Source organism: Belonocnema kinseyi, chromosome 7, assembly GCF_010883055.1.
Source record: "Belonocnema kinseyi isolate 2016_QV_RU_SX_M_011 chromosome 7, B_treatae_v1, whole genome shotgun sequence".
NCBI lineage: Eukaryota > Metazoa > Arthropoda > Insecta > Hymenoptera > Cynipidae > Belonocnema > Belonocnema kinseyi.
In genome coordinates, this window is record NC_046663.1 from 137,857,014 (window position 1) to 137,877,070 (window position 20,057).

The following is a 20,057-nucleotide window of genomic DNA, read 5'->3' on the forward strand; positions in this document are numbered from 1 at the left end:
TATGTTGGAGATAAATGGCGATATAAAACGCTCTTTGTGATGGTCAGGAGAACTACAGAAGCGTGCATATTTAAGTCTATATACTATATGTATATGCCCTTACTATATATGCATTAAATAGTAAAAATTCTAAGGAAAAATAAAGAATGGAGACAAAATATGGCAAATAAGAAACTCAAAATAAGAAAATAAAGATAATTAGCATTCTATTTCCAATGTTACGTTTATTATTCACTTCATTTTTCCTTCATTTTAAGTAGAAAAAATAGTACTATATTTGTATGCTATAAGTTATATACTATAACTAACGCTCAGGCTTCATCTCAGACGTCCGGGGTTCGATCCCTGAGTCGGTACCGCTGGAAATTTTTCTATGTACCTTTACCGTGGTTCTGGTGATTCGGAACCCTAGTCCGTCCATGATGGGGTGAAAACCAAGCTCTATCCAATATGTCGGGGCACACTGCTCTCATCAGATGCAGTATAAAATGCGTCCGTGACTGATGATATACCGGGACAGCCCCGTGCAAAAACTATTCCAAAAATATAAAAATCCAACTCTAACCAAAAATGCCTTCGACATGTTGGATAGTAACCATATTAAGTCCGTGGCAACATTTTAAATAATATTAACCTCCAACGCACGAGGTGGCTGTAGTATGGTAGCGGTAAAGGACGAGCTCCAAACTACACCATGATTATAATTGTATACCCAGAATATCATCGCAGGAGGTTGCAAGCATCGTATTAAATTAACTTATAACGTCCTGTTCTCATCAGTCACTTGATTTGGTCCGTGGCTATGCTGTCAAACCGGGTTCATCAAGGTAAAAGTTTGAAAGAAAAAAAATTCACGTTAACTTATAACTTCACGTTAGAAGTCTGAGGTTCGATTCCTCAGCCTGAACCGCTGGAAATTTATCTATGTACTTTTAACGAGGTTCTGTTCGTTCGGGTCCTATCTTAAGCTGTAGGTCCCCACATTCTGCACTTGACTGCAGTCCAGTCCGTGAATGATGGGGTAAAACCGAGGTTTTACCCAATACGTCATATTAGTCACACTGCTCTTATCAAAACACTTGATTGCATCACGAAAACGCGTCCGTGACTAATGATATATATCGGGGCACCCCCGTGCAGTCTGTCAAAAAAAAGATTCAAGTCTAACCAAAAATGTCTTCTACATATTGGTCAGTAACCATCTTTCAACCGCATATTCTAAAGGGCTAAATAGAATCCCTCACACAGGGATTTTTCGAAAAATGGTGTTATTGTTTTTTTAATTAATTGAAAATATGATGCATTTTATGAGCCTGGGGAGAGTAAGCCACCACCGCACAGTGGGACGAAAATCATGACTCTAGACAAATTGATTTTCCGACTACAGTTTTCATCCGATTAAAACGTTTTTTTAAAAATTAAAGCTGATAAAAATCCGCATGATCCTATCAGAACATATATTCAAATTGAGGCTCTATTTTTTTTATTTCTTGACAAAAATGAAAATTTTTTTTTTTTTTTTTAGTCTCGAGGAGTACCATTTCCGAGAGAATGCTCAGATTCATTCCCAAATACCCAGAATGAGTTGAGGAACTATCCAGTACAATTTTCCAGTGCCGTAGGATAAATTAAAAAATGTATTAAATTTGTTATAAAGAAATAAGTGGATTAAAATGGTTTGATATGGTTTTACGGTGTATGCTCCCTTGATTCTCACTGGATTTCCTCGATTAATCAACAAAAATAATTTTTGCGTCATACCCGTGAGGATTCACGAATAAACAATCATTATTATAAACAAATAAAGAAAACAATTGTTGGCTTCAGCTATTAGTGACGAAAAGAATAGTCATTTTCTATGGAATTAGCTCCATAGAGCTTGTAAATGATACTCGGTTATCACATCTGCTCATATAATAACAATTCGCAATGGTTCAAACGATCTTAGTTAACAATTGCATTATTCGGCTATTTTTCGTTACACAAACTCCATTCTTTGGATGTATTTAATTGTTAACGACTGATCTTCGAATAACGTAAGGGGATTTGGATGAATAATAACAACTGAGATTGTTATAAATAATTTCATGAACAATTACTCATCTTTTCTATTCGTCATGGAATGAATAGCGTTTTCCACCCAGAATCAAGTGCAGATCACTAGTTGATGATACCCATTCATTATTTTCGATCATCTGATAGCAATTGTATTTCCAATCGGACAATTATCGGAAGAGGCTCAGGAAGCCAAAAATAAAGATTTCAAGAGATGCAGAGAGAATAATACAAGGAAGACAAGTCGCATCGACACTAACACAGACTTATTGCATTATCTCCAGGAAGAGCTGGGAGCCTGAAATTCGCTACATCTAATTCAGAAGGTAGTATTGCGAAAAACGTGCGACGTCGTCCAGAATTTCCTTGGCACCAACAATGGAAGCGACTAAAATCGCATTCTGTGGCTATCCCACGTACACGGCATATGACTTTTGTATATGCGTATGTTTGTTTGCGTGTGTGAAACTGCGTTGGTCTCTTGCCGTTTATTGGATATAAACTCAATATTTTGAATCGCGGGTCTTAGTCGTTGGCTTTGGAACTAGCGTTCGTAAGAAAGATGGATCCCTGTAAATGGACTCTTCAGTATGAATATTGGGTCACTATAGGGCTCTCCAAGGTGGATGTTTGAATCTCAATAAATGGGCCCTCCAGTATGCATGTTGAATCCGTATAAACATGCTCTAGAGAATGAATGTTGGAACCCTATAAACCGGCTATACAGGATGAACTGAGAATCCCTATAAGGCTCTCCAGTGTGATCGTCGGATCCCTATAGACGGACTCTCCAGTTTGCGTACTCGCGAATAATGATGAATGCTTCAGCAGAATATAGAGTTCCTAAACATTGACTGACACCAACACATCTACTAATTACTTGCTGGGTTTCGCGATTGTGTTTAATAGCAAAGTACCAGGTCCTTAGTACCTGTGAGTAGAAGATGGGCATAATAAAGAAGTAGTTTTAATAACGTGTAAATATTTGAGACCTATAATCAGGTACCAATCAGGCACCAATTATAGATTTTAAGCCTAAGAAATGCCACATACTTGAGCTAGGAATTATGTAATCGAATTTCTACGCTACTAACGAACGGATTTCAATGTTTCTTTTTCAGAATTTTTCAAAAAGTTTGCTGTGTGATTTTTTACGTCTGAAGAACCTTTCCAACTTTTTCAAGTAGTTAGAAATTTAAGAAATTAATTTAAGAAAATCTCGCATTACCATTAGATGGAAAATAAAAAGAACTTTCAAATAGTTCGACTCTAAAAGCGATTTAAATTAAATGCGCGCATTTTGATGATTAAATTTCTCCGCTTCTAAAGTGCGAAATTGAATGTGTTTTTTTAAATACTTAGAAAAATGTACTGCGTCTTTTTCTAGGGTTTCTGAAGCTTTTTAACTTGAACTTAGATTTAAAAAACAGAAATGTTAAAATTTTCTTTTTCTACCGTTTTCTTTTTGCGAGGAAAACCTTGTCTAATAAAGGAAAAAAACTCTTTCATTTCAAATTTTACATATTAGAGGTGTAAAATTGTGTCGAAAGTAGAATGTAGAAATTTAAAAAAAATTTGAACGAAATAAAAATTTGTTGTTTGAAATCATTAGAAGTGAGATAATTTTTACATTAAGAATATTTGATCACACCTTGTTAATAAAAATAAAATACAGTTTTTGTACCTGCCATTTTGTGCATTTTGAAAATTTCAAGTTTTAAATAGTTAAGATTTTTGAACCATTACCTGCAGATAACTATTCTATCTGGACGAACTTCATGTAATCATATTCGCGCAGTGTTTAAAGCACTTACGAGATTCGGATTTGATATATTTTACTGAGTTTTGAATAATAAATAATTATGCATCCCACATAATATATAATGTTTAATATTCTTTGATTGTGTTTTCTAATATTGACAATGCCTTTTCTAGATGTTCAAAGGTAATGTAAATGGAGATACAATTAGATTAAATAAATTTGAAGTACCAATCATCGCACAATGGATCAGAATAAATCCTACTAGATGGAGAGATAGAATATCTCTAAGAGTAGAACTCTATGGATGTGAATATGGTAAGGATATACCATTAGCTTTGATAATTAAAAAATATCTTGTTTTCGTTACACATGCATGCAAAACTCTCGATGGCCACCGTTTACAGGCATAAAAAATGGTAGATTCCGAATCGGATGCGATGAAGATAAGAAAAATTCCCAACATCGGTTTGCAAAATTCTTTCACCGGTGAGAAAAATTTTCTCTATGTGTACCAAAACATTTTTCTTACTATGTGAATATCTTTCTGGGTGAAATTAGGTTAGCCATTTGTCATTGCAGTGTATTCGATGTCTGTAAACGGTATACAATATAAGGTTTTGCATTGTAATTATGGTTCAGTACAATTTTTTTGTATCAAAATATAATAAAAACTATTTTTCTACATTCTTTTTTTAATCCATGGAAATTCATGTCATCTATAATTTTCAGTGTCTGATGTTCTTTCGTTTAATGGGTCATCAATTTTACGTTGGGACCTAATGCGGGAACCTATTGAAACCGATCGACATTCAATACGTTTTCGATTTAAGACTAATATTGCGGATGGAGTCTTGATGTATTCTCGAGGAACGCAGGGAGATTTTATAGCATTGCAGTTGCGCGATAACAGAATGTTATTAAATATCGACCTTGGTTCTGGAATAATGACAAGTTTATCAGTTGGAAGTCTCTTGGATGACAATATGTGGCACGATGTTGTAATCGCCAGAAACAGAAGAAACATCGCCTTCTCAGTAGACAGAGTTTTGATAAAAGGGCGAATTAAGGGAGAATTTCATAGGCTGGATTTAAACAGAGCCGTAAGCTTTAATAATCAAATATAAACTACATATTACCTACATATAGTCCATAAACATAATTTAATTCTCTTTTTTTAGATTTACATAGGTGGTGTCCCTAATAAACAGGAAGGTCTAGTGGTAACACAAAATTTCACAGGCTGTATTGAAAACTTTTACCTCAACACGACTAGTATAATCAGCGATGTTAAAGAAATAGAGAGATACGGCGATTATATGCGATACCAGAGAATAAATGCTGTTTACAGTTGTCCTGACCCACCAATAATTCCGATAACATTCTTAAAGGCTAACTCTTATGCGAAACTAAAAGGATATGAAGGTGTACCATCTCTTAACGTTTCTCTCTCGTTTAGAACTTATGAAGATCGTGGTGTAATTTTGTATCATCACTTCACATTTCCAGGATTTGTCAAGGTAAATTAAATTATAAACACCAATACAAGAAATTACGTTAATCTTTAAATTATACATAGTGCCTATTGCGGTACTTAAATGAACGAACCGCGAATTTATATAAGTAATATAATTAAATAATTATACTACCTGTAAGTATTTCAATACAGAGATCCCAAAATTGCACAATTTTAAATTCTACTCATTTAAAAGTTTCTATCCAATTATTCAATCTTTAAGTATTTTTGATTTAATTTCTTAATTATTATTTATTTCTACTTTAAATAATTGTAACCTTGAAAATATGAAAACATGTAGTTTTTTATGTTTGAATTAAACCTTTTTTAATTTCTAGAACATTCAGTTCAAATAATATACTTTCGATTATTTTATTTCGAAACAGTGTCCAATTTCACAAAACTGGAAATACGGATTAAGCGACTATAATGCCTCTGTTTTCCATTTTAGTTATTAACTGTCTAAAAATCTTCCAATTGATAACTATTCATTCACGGATCCAAGAGGGAAAGACTTCAAGAAAAAATAGTTATAATTTGGCAGTAAGAAATAAAAGGGATCACTTTTTTGGTATCCTTTTAACGAGTTGCACGCAAGTTCACATAAGTTTCACAGATATGTAAGATTTTTATGGAACGACTTTGTTGTACTGATGTGCATGAGCTTATCATGTCCTACGCGGTTTTCAGTGTGATCGAACAAGTATGCACACATTCTTGGATACACAAACTGATTGCGACTCATACAGTCAACATTTCTCACATTTACGAGAAGAAACAAGTAATATTTTATAGGCGAGATTGATAAATCACAGTATGAAAATTAATTAACGCTGTTTCTTGATTGAGCTACCGACGTCCATGAAAATAGTCTTTGAAAGAAGTAAGCATAAGGAAGCATAAAATTTATATTATGTCGCTGCTAAAATTGAATTTTCCCGCGGGCCATGAAAAATAATTTTGAATGCGAGTAACACTAGAATAATCCCTTAATACTAAATGAATTGGTATACAATACAGATATAGTTCAGAATTAATCCTAAGTTATAAAAAAGTGCCTTGGCAAGACAGCCCCTATGCTACGCTAGTTTTTTCTTCAGTTTTATTTAAATTGCGCAATTCAATAGAGGCTTTAGATGAAAGCGACAACAAGCAAAGCTTAGCGATCGGTCGGTCAAATTCCCAAGTGGCAATCTTAATGCGAACTGAGTGAACCAAGCCATCTTTACGTGGAAAGCATTTGATTACGCGACCGAGTGACCATTTGTTTGGCGGGAAGCCATCATTACGAATCAATACTAGGTCACCGATTTCAAGGTCGTCAAAAAATCTCCGCTATATATGTTGAGTGACCTTCCAATGAGATAGTCCATTTTCCGGTACAAATTCAACTGAATGTTCAGGCGGACTCAATAGTGGTATCTCAATAAAAAAATTACCCGGTGTTAAATACGTAAAATCTTCACTATCATCTGCTAAGGGCCCTATTGGACGGGAATTAGGAGCAGCCTCCAGTCTTGTAAGTGTGGTATAGAATTCTTCGAAGTGAGAGTTCTAGACTCTATTATTCGTCGAGTCCAAGATGATTTGTAAAGCGATGGTAAGTGGCTTAAGAAGCATCAGAAGCATAATCTGAAACGAGGTTCAAATTTATGGCTCGAGTTACACAGCAAACGAATAAGACAGCGTAACCCTCGTAGTTTTTTTGCCCTCTGTCCGGAGATACGCGTATGTTGAAAGGGCTTGCGTAGTCGACCCCAGTATGCGTAAAGGGGCGAGTTGGAGTGGCATGAAAATTCGGAAGACTACCCATAAGCTGTTGTGAAACAGTACCTCGCTGACGCACGCAAAAACACAGGCGTTAATCAACCTTTTAACGAGCGTACGAGCTCTCAAAACCCAAAAGCCTTGACGCAGCGTACGTAATGTAAGCTGTGTACGACCATGGAGTGACCTAGTGTGAGCATGTTGCCCAATAAGCTCACTTATTCGGTGACGTAGTAAAATAATAGGATGCTTCTCTTTTTAAATAATTGGAGCATTATGTGAACGTTCTCCCAATCGTATTATACCGTGCACATCTAGAAATGGGTAGAATGTCTTTCACGAAGAACTTAATTTTATTTTATCGTTGTGTTCAAGAGCGAGCAACTCAGGTTCAAAGTTTTCTTTCTGAATTCGCCGAACCCTGCATGAGGAAGCTTGATGAATCTCATCTGGCGTAAGAGCCAAAGTTTCATGCCGGAAGGCAGATTTCGGCAACCTACCGACCTTGATTATGAAGGCCGTGATAAATCGAGTGCAGTAAGCAGTCATTCTTAACAATTTTGGCCAAGACGATAACCTATCAGCTAAATGAAAGGGCCGCTTAGCTTGCTTTATCAGCGGTATTGTCCTTGGTGGGAACAATACTCCACTTGGCATTTGAAATGAGCTCATGAATGTGAGCCACTCGATTCGACACAAAGGTACGCCAAGTAAACGGATGCTTGGTAGGCCAATCTTAAACCACTGAAGCATATGTGTGGCAGTAAAATGGAATATTTTCAAGATCCATCGTTGTTGTAATAAAATGCAAAGTCTTAGCTAATAATTAAGCTCCTCATAATTCGAGTCTAGGTATGGTTACTGAAAGAATCAAAGCTGTTGCGTTATGCGCTTAGCGACTATTACTACCGGAGATAGCCAGCCGATTGGATCATATAACTTGGTTATAACATAAAGAATTAGGCGCTTATACGGAGATTCGATAGGTCGGGACACAACCTTAAATTGAAAAAACATAAGATGCAGGATTCTATTGCAAACCTAAGGGAACGTCTGACAATAGTAATGTATGATGATGAATGACGTGGATTCTTAATTTTCGATTTTCGTCAATTTCATCAGCACCAAGGAAGAACATCATCCACATACACATTATTTTCAAAAACTGATTTGGCTGCAGGAAAATTAGAACCTTCATCATTTGCTAACTATTTAATTACTCTGTTCGCGGTGCAATGAGCGCAAGCAGTACCATACGCAAACTATTTAAATCCCAAGCTTCGAGCTTTTGTTTAGTAGAAAACCAAACTATGCGTTGATATATCCTATCACGAGGGTTGGTCAAAATCTATGTCCACATTTTTTTTACATCTGCTACAAAGACAAATTGATAAAAACGCCAGCGCAATATAATGTAAATTTGATTCATTTTTGTAATTTCTTCAAAGTTATTAATAAAAAAATAATAAACATTTTTTTACATGAATCCCTTCTCAATACACTCAAAACTGCTTGTTGAAAATTTGAAGTTAAGCAATCGTATCTAAGGGTTGCTACGAGTCCACAAATATTGCAATTTTATGCAACTTTCGAGATTCCTCAAACTTTTTTATAACTTTGTTGATGTATTTAAATTTGATAAAACGCATCTTTAATGAAAAAGGTAAATACATTGACTTATAATTTCTTTAACAAAATCGAAGAAGTAAAAAAATACGTTCTTCTAACGCACGCATAAAGTGCTCGGTTTCGACGCATGTATTGCGTGCAGGATGTGACCAATTCCAAAACTGTGGTAAAAAGCAGTTAGAAAAAGACTTTGTAGCTGCTGAGCTTGCGCTCTTTGAGTAAGATTAATTTTTCTTGCTGTTGCGCTTACGCATTTCAAGTCAGAATTACTTTCCAGGACTTTCGGAATCACAACCTCACTTCATTATGATTTGACACTTGAGAGACTGAATGTGAGTAGTGAATAGTTATTGGACATACTCGAAGTGATAAGTTACCATAAATTGCTGATAAATTACCATAAATTGTCCATAAATTACCGAAAATTTTGGAAACTTTTAGAAATCTGAAATTATTGGTAATTTGATAATTTTTCATAAATTTCTGAACATTGTGGAAATTTAGCCAATTTTTCATAAATTTTAGGAAATTTCTGAAATTGATAATTTTCAGAAATTTTTGAATTTCTTCCAAAAAGCTTCGGACACACTAAATTTCTATAAATTTTCCGTAATTTACAAGTTTATAAAAAATTTCCAGTATTTTTAGGTAATATTTGTAATTTTACCATAAATTTCAAAAAATTACCATACATTCTCAAAAAATTGGTTCTTATTGTTTCTCAAATCGAAAATTTCCCACATTTGTTAGAAAAAATATCGTGTGCTGCCGGAGCTAAAAGTGGAATTATATTTTTTATTAAAAGTGCATTAATGTTTTCTACGAGAGAACGATTTGACATTGACGCTCGTTGAAATTCCTAAATGTGATTTTTTGGGCCACAATAGCCTAATAGCCGACCCAGTTGATTAGCCGACTAAATGGCCAGTCGTCTAAGCGACGCTGAAACGTCGACTGCATACCTGCACCTGCTACAATTCTCTTTTTAATTATATGTATTGTCAATAAATGTAAACATTCTGAAATAAAATAATTAAAACTCTAGTCAGTATTGCAATTTTATATTAAGTTAGTTGCCCCAAGCACCCCGACAGACATTTCGTATCTACGGTGCATCGTACGACGCAGAGGAGAGAATCTAGCACGCTTCTACCACCACGCTCACTGTCCCGCCGAAATAGTGGCATACGCTGAACATGTGCTCCTGGCAGAAATTTCCCGTAGCTGGGCAGGTCTGTATTAGGAAGCAAAGTTTAAACAAATTTAGCCAAGAACTTGTCCCATGTCTTGTCGATATCCACACTTCCAATTAGAAAACTTGATGGACCTTTCTTGGTTAATAATTTATTTCACTTCAAGCATCGTGCAAAATCAATCTCACTGTAATCTGCATGATGCGTAACAAATAGAGCTGAATTTAGCCTATCAAGTTAGGCCGTTCTCTTCTTAATTCAAAAATATTTTATAATATTTGAATTTAAAAAATACTTATTCTTTTTAATAAATTGTTCCAACTTATTCGAAATAAACTGGAGATTCCATTCAAGTCGTTCCGAGAATTGTTGCCGCACCGGTTCCGGAGCGCGCGGAGACGAGAGAGGCCCTTGGGGTCGAGAATGAGTTGACTGTTAACGTTCTGAACGAGTGAGTAGAAATCCTGATAAGTAGGGAATTGTATGTTCTATGGTAGAAAGTGAAAATATCAGAAAAATACTTTCGTTTTCATCGTCCCGTAAGTAATCGGTGTAAGGCATTGAATTTTCTTGTTTCGGGTATCTGAACTGCAGATGGATAACGGTTTGACAATTCTCGGTAATTTATTTCGGTGGCTGTTTCTACGACTTTTATGAAAATGGTGCTCATAATTTTCGCTTTGAAGAAATCAAACAAATCGTCTAAAGAGTCAATTACTTCCCGTCCACCAACTCTTTGTAACGATGCTATCTTAACTAAACGTTTTACTGTCCCGCTGCTCCACCACAAGGACTTTTTCCATGTGAAGTCGCATAAAAATTCCATTCAGCATCGAAGTGGAAATCATTTTTTTGGTTCTGTATATTAATAACAATTTTCAAACTGTTAGAGAACAAAACGAGCAGTTGTTTAAACAAGGGTCTTTTTCATTTTCGTGTTGTTCCCCCAAAGTATGACAGCACGCTAGCAGAAACTGCTACCATGTTTTTCCGTTCTCCAATTTGTGGGAGTTATCGCGACTTAAGATCTTTTCTTTTTCCGTTTGTTCCGAATTTGACTTTGCGCCGAGTTTGTAAGCGTGTTTTTGAATGGATATTTTTTTCAACTAGTGACCTTTCTTCGGCCTCTTTTTTTGATGGTGTTTTTCGCTTCTAGTGAGAAATGAAACTGGAGTAGAAAACGACGTTTTTTTTTGTGAACCCTTACCCTAAGGTTTTATTGGTCCTGGAATTCCACCCCCCCCCCCTTTCCCTTCCAAATAAATTTCCTCACGACTGCTAAAAGTGACTCGAGAAACTTCCGACATAATATCGCTACAGCGAGATCTACTCCCATTGGAGTCGTCGAGGGTAAGTGTCTTGGCAAGTGTTTAAGGATTGTGTTTAAATAAAATCAGTTTAATTCAGCAAGCCCCCTCACTCCCGATCCTCGCTATAGAATCGAAGCTTAATTTTGTTCATTTCTAATCCAGGGATTCTCACTCTTGATTCTCTTGTAGTATCAGAGAAGAATTAACTTCACTTTAATTAAAAAGCCCCCCTTACTCACGATCCTTGCTGCAGGATCGGGGTTTAATGCCCTTCTATTACTAATTGCTGTCTTCCGTGTCACGATTATCTCGTAGAATCGAAGAACATCAAAACGTATGTGGATTGAATAAACCCCTCTCTCACGATCCTCGCTGTAGGATCGGAGTTTAATCCAGTTTTATCTCTTAATCCGGCCTTCTCACTCACAATCCTCGGTGTAGGATCGGAGTTTAATTCCGTTCTATTTCTAATTCCCGGCTTCCCACTCATGATTCTCTCTCAGGGTCGGCGGATCAATCAGGTATCGCTGAAATCTCTTTCTGCCATTGGAGGTTGTAGTGGATTCTTTTGATACTCTAGAAGGATCGGAGAATCATGCTGATAACACGCCCCCTGGGGGACCTTATTTTCGTCCTACCGCTTATCAACGATAAATCCAGATTACCTCTCAGTATTCTCGTAGGTTCAGAGAGACAGTACCAAAGAAATCTAATAATATCTGAATTAATTTTTTTAGTCTATCCCACCTTTTGTTGTACAGACCTACAACTTACCACACATTTTATGTATTGGCTGACAGCACCACAAGAGAAATAATTTAAAACGTTAAGCTCGGGTTATTGGGTCACATTGACCTATCGCTTGTACTAAATCTGCATTACCTTGTTGACGTAATACGCAACTTGTAGACACATCTTTAGATGTAGGGCATTCAGTTCAAGATCCTAGTGTGCGCTTCTCTTTGGTAGTATGACAAACAGTGAATTCCAGGAAATTTTTAGAATCATCTCCAACGGAAGCGTCATATTAATTTTATATTTACGTGTGATGTGCAAGCACAAATAGAATGAGAATGGCTTGAGCCAGCAAAATCCTATTTCTAAATCCAGTTTCAGTATTCGAAAATAAACTGTTTAATCATTTCTTGATCTTCTTCTGTGATTCTCTTACTACTTTTGTACGTGACTTCGGAAAGAGGACCATATTCTTGAGTAAATTTTTTCGATGTTTTTACCAAATATTCAGTAAGTTCAAATTAAGTGAAAAACTGCTGTACAGGCTTCGGTTCTGGCTGAAAATTAATAATTTATATATATTCTTCTGTTTTAGTGCAATGTTTAATTTTGACTTTTCATTTTCCCGACAGAAATAAGCAGTCGTTTAAGAGTAGTTGATTTTAATTTGAGTTGAAATGTTCAGTGTAAACACCTTAGGATTTTTTAACTCTGCATACTTAGTTGATTTTTTCCCCGTTGAGTTCACCGTGGGTTATGTTAACTCGCCAACTTTGTAGGCGTAGCCTTCCTAATCCATTCAACCAATTTGAACGTTTTTTGTTTTTTAATCTAAAAGAAATACAGTCAGGATTTTGATGGTGCTGTTCAAAATAATAATAATAAAAAAAATTAAGCAAAATAATGCAAAAAGTTTGAGCGTGCTAAGGGTGCGCGACAGTTGGTTCTCACGCTCGATAATGTATGTGTCTCGCGCTTCACGCTCAGTTTTTCTGTTTCCACCACTCTCGATTTTGCCAAAAAAAAAACTTTTCTACATTATATTAAAAACTTTTATATTAAATGTATATTGCGTTTATTTGTGTACCTCGGCCTGAAATTGTTCATCCAGATATTGCAAAATAAATTACATATTTTGTTTATCAGGATCACCTTAACATTTGTTTATTATTTTGAATTAAATTTTATTCTCAGCTACCCTGAAAAATGTATCATTGTAATAAATGTATATTATTACAATTCATAATAGGCATTCCTATTTAAACAGACGTATTTTCATTGTCTTGTTTTTATAATTTTAATAATGTTATTTAACATTCTGTTGAAAAATTGTCGTTTTTCCATAGATTTGATTTGTTTGTTTTCAATATTATTTTTGCGATTTAAACTAAAAATACGCATCCTAGTGCACAGTGGTTGTCAGAAAATTTGTAAATATAATTTAGGCGAACAATTTTGTCAGATCATTTTATTTTCGTCTCATCTCGTTTTTTCCAAAAATTTTCATTTTCTATCTTATTTTTTAAGATTAAAAGAAAATCTACTCGTCCTATCTAAAAAAATTAATAACAAATTTGTGGATCCTTTTCCGGAGAACAACTTTTGTCTATACATTTTTTCTCGTGCAATGTGTCGCATTTCAACAAATTTAATTTATTTTTTTATTTTTAATGTTATTTTTTACGATTATAACAAAAACTACGCGTTCTATCAAAAAATTATTCATGACAATTTTGTAGTTCTTTTTGGTTGAGCAGCTTTTGTCCTTTTTTTCATTGTTTAAGTCGTTTAACCAAAAATTTAATTTTTTAATGCTTCAATTTATTTTTCACGATTAAAAACAAAACTTCGTGTTCCCTTGTAGAAAAATGGAAGGGGCCCCCGTTAGGGCCCACATGGATTGCCCTCATGCCTTGTGCAATCCATGAGGGTAATTCAGGCGTGGTCCCTTATGGAAACGAGATGTTAATCCATAGGGCCCCCACATGGGCTTCCCTCATGGATCCCTCATGGTTGCCATCATGAAAGCCCTCTTGGTTTTTTGCCAGTGCTAGCACCTGTACTGGAATATCTCTGGGATGATAACACTGCTTTGTACTGGGATGTCATTGTTGGGCTAGTACTGGATATCGCTACTGGCGCAGTGCTTCCCCAATAGGAAATTCACCATGGGCGCAGTACTGCGCCAGTGCTAACTAGTATAGTACTGCTACACTTGAACGATATTATACAAAAGGTATTAAAAAAATAAATATTAATTTATTTCGAGTATTTTTACTGCAAATATTAATAGTCCTGGTTACGAGTGAATACATATATTACATTTTTAAAGATTATGTTACAACTAAAATTTCTAACGCCACGGGGTATCGCCGTATACGGGTATTCGACGTTATGTAAATGTAAAATACACGAACTGTTAACAGGAATTTCAAGAAAATAATTATCAAATAAATCATTTAAATCTATTACCATTTTTCTTCGCGTATGATTTCGGTTTTCACGTTGTAGACTACTTTACAACTTTTTACTATGATTCATAGTTTTAAAAAATTTTAGAACGCATGAACCATGTTTTCGAACGTATTTTTTATGTCCATTTTTTAGGATATAAAATATTGACCCTTCCGATTTAAAAATTTTAATCGTTGATCTGTGAAGGCAACCGACCTGGGCTCTCTCCAGGGGCCCTCATAGAACATCCATATGATGAAAGTTCGATTTTTAAAAAAGAGTCATTCAATTTTTGACAGAAATTCATTGTTTGTAAGCCTGAACTCATGAAACCTTAAAATTGGTGATGTTGAAAAAATATTCACCCTTTGGACCTACAAATTTCAATCGTTGATCCGTAAGGATAACCGAGCTGGGCCTTCGACGGGGGCCCTCGTAGAATTTTCACACGTGAAACATCCGTGCAGGCTCCCGCCGGGGGTCCTCATCCTAAGAGGTCTTAGCGGGGCTTTTTCAACACGGGTTCTATCAAAAAATGATCAATAACAAATGTGTAGCTTTTTTTGGGCGAACAACATTTTTCTAATTATTTTTGTCTCGTAACTTGTTCATTTGTCCAAAAATTAAATTTTTTATTTTAACTTTATTTTTTGCTATTTAATGCCAAAATACGCGTTCCATTAAAAAAAAGATGAAAAATATTTAGATTCAAATTTATTAATCCACCAGAAAAAAAGTTTTAAAAAGTTTTTTCCCCTATATTTTGAAAGATTCTCAAATGTTTCAAACCATATAAGTTATTACCATCGATTGCCAAAATGAGAAACATAGTTTCTTGATTTTCATTTTCCAATTAGTATGTTGAATCTTCATGATAAATGTTACTCCTAAAAGTATATATCATTCAGTACCCATCGGCTCTAAATGGGTCAGAAATCCAAGAAGAACGGACTGGGGTCGGTTTTTCATGGAAGCCATCAAATCTACTTATGAAAGTAATTGTCGACCTTCAAAAGTCCGAAAGGCTGGAGAGACACACGGGTGGAATGTGAAACTCTTAAGAGCTTCGCAGGGAAACCAGAGAGAGGTTCAGACGTGCCAGTTCTGGCAAAATGAAGGAACTATGGACTTCGTTTACATCTATGAGGGATGAGTACAGGAGTGTAATACGTAAGGCAAAGCATGAAAGCTGGACTAACTTTTGCACTGATATCTAGAGAGGAGCAGTCAGCCAGACTGGATAAGCTGCTTTCTCTAAATCCGGATGATATTCGCGGGACTCTAAAATTGCCCGGCGGGGGATACTCAGAGTCTGACGGGGATACCTTGGCTCACCTGATCAAGGCACATTTTTCGGGCTTTACAAAGTTAGCAGAAGAGGGGACGACACCTTCAAGGCAATCAAAGCTGCCTGTGACGCAACTGAGCTCGAAACGGTGGCTAGCTAACGAGATATTTACCCCAGCCAGGGTCAGGTGGGCCCTGAAGTCCTTAGAGTTTAAAAGTCTCCTCGTCCGGATGGCATATATCCAGTCCTCTTACAGAGGGCTGGTGAGATCATCATTGGGCCAATTGTGAGACTTGCTAGGGCTATTCTGATATTGGGTTATGTTTCGGCGGCAGGGAGGGGTGCGAGAGTAGTATTTATTCCGAAAGCAAGCAGGATCAGTTATACTTCACCCAAGGATTTCCGACACATTCGCATCATATTTTTCCAACTAAAAACAGTGGAGAGACTCGTGAACAGATATATCCGGTGTGTCTACTGCAGTCGTGGAATGTACCTGCCATATGTCGGCCAATAGGAATCTAACCACGACTAAGGGTGATACCACTTTATTAGGGCCATTTTTGATATGCCTAAAACATTTGCATAATATTTCTGAGATATAAAATGGCGATAAGTGGAATGTTCATTGATAAGTGAACAAGTATATTAAATATAAAATAAATTGGCTTATAATTTCCTGTCCAAAATCAAAGAAATAAAAATTGGAAAGATTTTACATGTTAAATTCCATAAGATATAAAAATGGCCAGAGCGAGTTCTAAAAATATTTTTTTTTCGAAAATAAAAAAATAGACATACATTTATTTGGCCACTAGAACCATTTGGCCAACAATGTGTAAGCGTTGACTCAGGATGTCCGTAGGTAGGTGTTTTATCACCCTTGCTGTGGTGCCTGGTGGTGGATGAACTGCTTCATCTACTCATGAGTCAGGGCCACCACAGAATAGGCTATGCGGACGATATACTAGTTATATTGCGCGGTTAGCATCTGGATGCGCTCTTTAAAGTAATGCGGCAAGCTTAAGAATAGTAGATTCATGGTGCAAGAGGACTGGACTATCAGTCAATCCGAGTAAGACGGATGCAGTTGTATTCACTAGAAGGTACAAGTGGGGAACCACGAGTACATTGAAATTGGCTTGACAAAAACTGGAAATCAAAGGGCAAGCCAGATATCTAGGAGTCATTCTGGATAAGAAACTGTCATGGAACGAGCACCAGGAAAACAAGTGCAAGAAGCTAGTAGCGACTCTTTGGCTCTGTAGAAGAGCCATAGGGAAAAGCTGGGGCTTGAAACCGGAGACACTTATGTCGAACTGTCTACTGTGAATTCCCGACTGGAAAGGATCAGGGGACTGATTCTGAGAATTGTCACTGGTGCCTCGAAGTCGACTCCCACGATGGCCCTGGGGGCACATAAGGTTTGGAGCACCTCTATCTCCCCATAAAGGCCGTGGCTGCGAAGGCGGCCTGGAGATTAAATATGGTAAACGATAGCCATATCTCGACAGTTATGCGGATACCAATCCACTTTGCGAGGAGGCCGACACTGAACATGCTCGGGGACAAAATGTCCACTTGTCGCTACCTTTTTGACAAGAAGTACCGAGTTAGCCTATCCACGAAAGAGGAATGAGCTGACGGTGAGGCACACCTGCCCAGTGACGGAGACAACTGGTTTACAGATGGCTCCAGGAACAAAGAGAACGCTGGAGTAGGTGTATACCGTAGAAGGAACGGAATGGGCTTCACGAATGCGATGGGGTCCTACACAACAGTTCTTCAATCTGAGATTATGGCTTTGCTCCAGTGCGCCTATAAGACAATGGAGTACGGCGGAAAAAGAAACATTCGCATTTACTTAGATAGCAGGGCTGCTATCATGGCTCTGAATGGAACGACTACGTCTCTGCTAGTATGGAAGTGCTTTGAGGCACTGAATAAGCTAGAGACAGAAAACCGAGTCACTCTGCTGTGGATCCCTGGACACAGTAGCATCAGAGGCAATGAGGTATCGGACAGGCTAGCAAAGCTAGCATTAAAGTAAAATTTTACTGGTCCTGAGCCAGTTTTAGGCACTTCCAGTAGGCTAGTCATTGAAGATATTAACAGTTGGCTGACCGAGGAAGAGCAGAACGAGTGGAGTTTTGTCTCTGGCTGTAGACAGGCTAAAACACTCTTGGGCTCAAAGCTAAACCCTCATTGAGCGAAGGAAATACTCAAGCTCGGGAGCAATGAAGTCGAAGTCCTAACAGGAATTTTTATAGGACATGGAAACCTCCGGTATCACAGACATAAGATAGGGCTTAAAGAAAGTCCCCTCTGCCGTCTGTGCGGAAAAGATAATGAGATTTCTACTCATATTCTCTGTTACTGCCCTGTGATTGCGGGAAAACGTGTAACACTTACAGGCAGTTACTGCATCAATGAGTCTGAAATACAAGCCAACAGTGTGGCTGCGGTCTTCTTCTCATGGAGACACCCGCGCGTCAGGGGCTGTGACGGTCTCAACCCAGAATAATAATAATAATGATAATAATATATCATTCAAATCAGAATGTCGAAAAACATGCAAATTTGTTTAACGTCAAAGAAGCATTTTTGGCTAAAGTTTGGGAACTTTAAAATTTTATATATTTCTTTCGTGGCTAAACTGAGAATTCAGAAATAAACCTGAGAAGATTTTCTTGAGAGTGGTGTCAGATGTGAATTACATTTAGCAGAGGCATTGTAACCATATGATAGTCTCCCTAGAGCTTTTCGGGTAGGATAAAAGGTATGCATGGCAGTGAGGGCAACAGCCTAGGCTTGTCTAAAGGTTTGCTTAATATTTGGCCGCAGCTTTTTTTTATATTTATTTAAGAGACAATTTTCGGCTGTATGCATGAATTTGTAGACAAAGAATTAATTTACAAGATATATTTCTTAAAACTGTGAAATAATTATTGCAAGTCGAGAAATTAGTCTTCGAAAGTAGTGTAACTTTGACCAAGCATATTTTTAATACATATGATAAATATTTATTCAAATTTAACAAATATCACTTGTAGTTTATGCTTTTGAGAATCCAAGCATACCACATAAGTCATATTTTTGGCTATACTTTCTGAGAAAATAGCGCCAGACGATAAACTTACAAAAGCCCATGTACCCAGCCCTCTTAAATAAAGAGCATTTTCGAACATCTTGCACGTGCAATTTTCATAGAATTTTTTACTTCGGTATGGCATGCAAACATCTCGAAAGTACTTTTATCTTATTTTTTCGTGGTTTTGCTGAAATTACAATATATTTTGGCCTCCAAAAAAAATGAAAAATCGACTTCTTACGAGTTTTTGCCCTTCAGTTTTAGATAGCGAAAGTATTGTATGTAACACGAAGTACTGCATGGAGAGCGTATGAAATGTATTTTAACTGGCACCTGTTTGCGATCACTCTTCGTTTGATTTTTTGCATGGATAGATTTATTTTGCGATGGGAGCGCCAGTTCTGAAAAAAGTTCTAATTGAATTATCGGCTACTATGAGAATAGTAATTGCTCAATGTTCCGTGCGTACGGCTCTCGTCTAAAAATAAGTCGAATAGCAATCGCAGGTTTAGACTGTTTCCCACCAGGCCCGCCATAATAAATGGCGGTAAATATACCAAAGTAATTGGGGCGAATATTTTTTAATTCGCTTGAATCGATCTTTCTGATTCATTCAAATGAATTGAGGGTGATGGCGACGAATGGAAATTGTGTGACGTAAATACATTTGAAATCATCTGAATGTGTGGTAAGGGTCAACTCGAAAAAAAATTGATAAAATATATATGCGTCAAGTCTCGAACCAGCGATACCTCATGTGTCAGCCCAGAGCACTCTTACTGGGCTACGAGATTATTTGTTAACAAGTTACAACAGATCCTTTATAACCCGCATGTTGGTTCTTCTATTACGAATTATACTGAATAAATCAACGCTTGATGAAATTTTCCACCAGGAATGGCGATTTCAAGCAAATTCGAGCTTGACTTAAAATCTTGCAAATTAAAATGAATTTGCTAAAATTGAAATTATTTTGTGCTGAATTGTTAAAATAAATTAGGTTCCCTCAATAATTTTCACAGAATTAGAGTGAATAGCTGATTTGAAGATTGAAGATAGTGTTTTCGCGATCGGGATTGAAAAGGTACTAGGCAGTCTGATAAGTCCCTGAAAAATGAAACACGGAGACGTTTTTTGGCCCAAGTCGGTTTTATTTTACAACATACTCTCCTTTTAGGTCGATACAGCGAATCCAACGATTTTCTAACTTTTTGATACCGTCCGAAAAGTACTCGATCGGAAGGTCTCCAAAATACGCCT

The 20,057-nt window shown here is 36.7% G+C and overlaps 1 protein-coding gene across 6 annotated transcripts in view; it reads left to right on the forward strand.

The window, feature by feature from the left end:
* LOC117177231 (neurexin-4) overlaps window positions 1-20,057 on the forward strand; it is a 217,714-nt gene that overhangs the window by 137,766 nt on the left and 59,891 nt on the right. For all 6 annotated transcript variants that reach the window (XM_033367795.1, XM_033367796.1, XM_033367793.1 and 3 more), the window contains 3 exons: window positions 3,991-4,132; window positions 4,547-4,917; window positions 4,996-5,334. In XM_033367795.1, coding sequence (XP_033223686.1) covers window positions 3,991-4,132; window positions 4,547-4,917; window positions 4,996-5,334 — 852 coding nt within the window. The remainder of the gene's footprint in view (window positions 1-3,990; window positions 4,133-4,546; window positions 4,918-4,995; window positions 5,335-20,057) is intronic.